At 67.2% G+C, this 763-nt stretch overlaps 1 protein-coding gene across 1 annotated transcript in view; it reads left to right on the plus strand.

Annotated features, from left to right (window-relative positions):
- LOC120856613 (transmembrane protein-like) overlaps positions 1–136 on the plus strand; it is a 984-nt gene extending 848 nt beyond the window's left edge. Inside the window, exon 2 of the mRNA XM_040231956.1 lies at positions 56–136. Within this exon, the coding sequence (XP_040087890.1) occupies positions 56–136 (81 nt within the window). The remainder of the gene's footprint in view (positions 1–55) is intronic.
- Positions 137–763: the final 627 nt, after the last annotated feature.

Consider the following 763-nt stretch of genomic DNA (forward strand, 5'->3'; position numbering starts at 1 on the left):
GGCCGCCCCGCACGCGCTGCGCCCGGGGCCGGGCGGCGCCTCTCGCTGCCTGGAGCGCGGCTGGGCGCGCGCCGGCCTGGCCTACACCACCGTGGCCTTCTTCGCCGCCGCCTTCCTGCTGGTGCTCGCGGCCTAAGGGAGCCTGGCGCGGGCGCTCGCCTCGCCCTCGGGCCCGGGCCCAGCCCCCGCCGGTCCGCACCGGCGCGCGGCCAGGACCATGGTGCTGGGGCTCCTGCTGGCCTTCGCCCTCTGCCTGGCGCCCTACCATCTGCTGCTGGCGCCCTGGGTAACGGGGCAGGAGGTCGCCGCGAGCCGCGAAGGCGGCGGATGCCGGGCCACCTCCACGCTCGACGTCCTGCACACCCTCAGCCTGGCGTTGCTGAGTCTCAACAGCTGCCTGGACCCTCTCATCTACTGCTTTTCGGTGCGCCGCTTCCGCCAGGACTGCTGGGCGCTGAGCTGCCGTCTGGGGGTGGGGGCATCTGGGGCGCACTCGGCCTCCTTGGCCTCTTCCTAGAAGGGTCCCTGGCCCGCTGCCTGCTTCACCCCTGGCACCCTCCCAGCCGAGTCCTGGGTGGTGGAAGCTCTTTGCAAGGACGTGGATTCCAATTCTGACACAGCCACATACTAGCCGCCTGTAACTGTAGACCTCCAGGCTCCGCCAAAAGGGGAAAAAACGTTCTTTGTAACCAGAAAGTTCCCTAGACTTTACCAGTGTTTGGATACGCATAGTATGCCATTGTTTTTAAAATCTCTTGGAATA

This window comes from Oryx dammah, unplaced genomic scaffold, assembly GCF_014754425.2.
Source record: "Oryx dammah isolate SB20612 unplaced genomic scaffold, SCBI_Odam_1.1 HiC_scaffold_28, whole genome shotgun sequence".
In the NCBI taxonomy this organism is placed as follows: Eukaryota; Metazoa; Chordata; class Mammalia; order Artiodactyla; family Bovidae; genus Oryx; species Oryx dammah.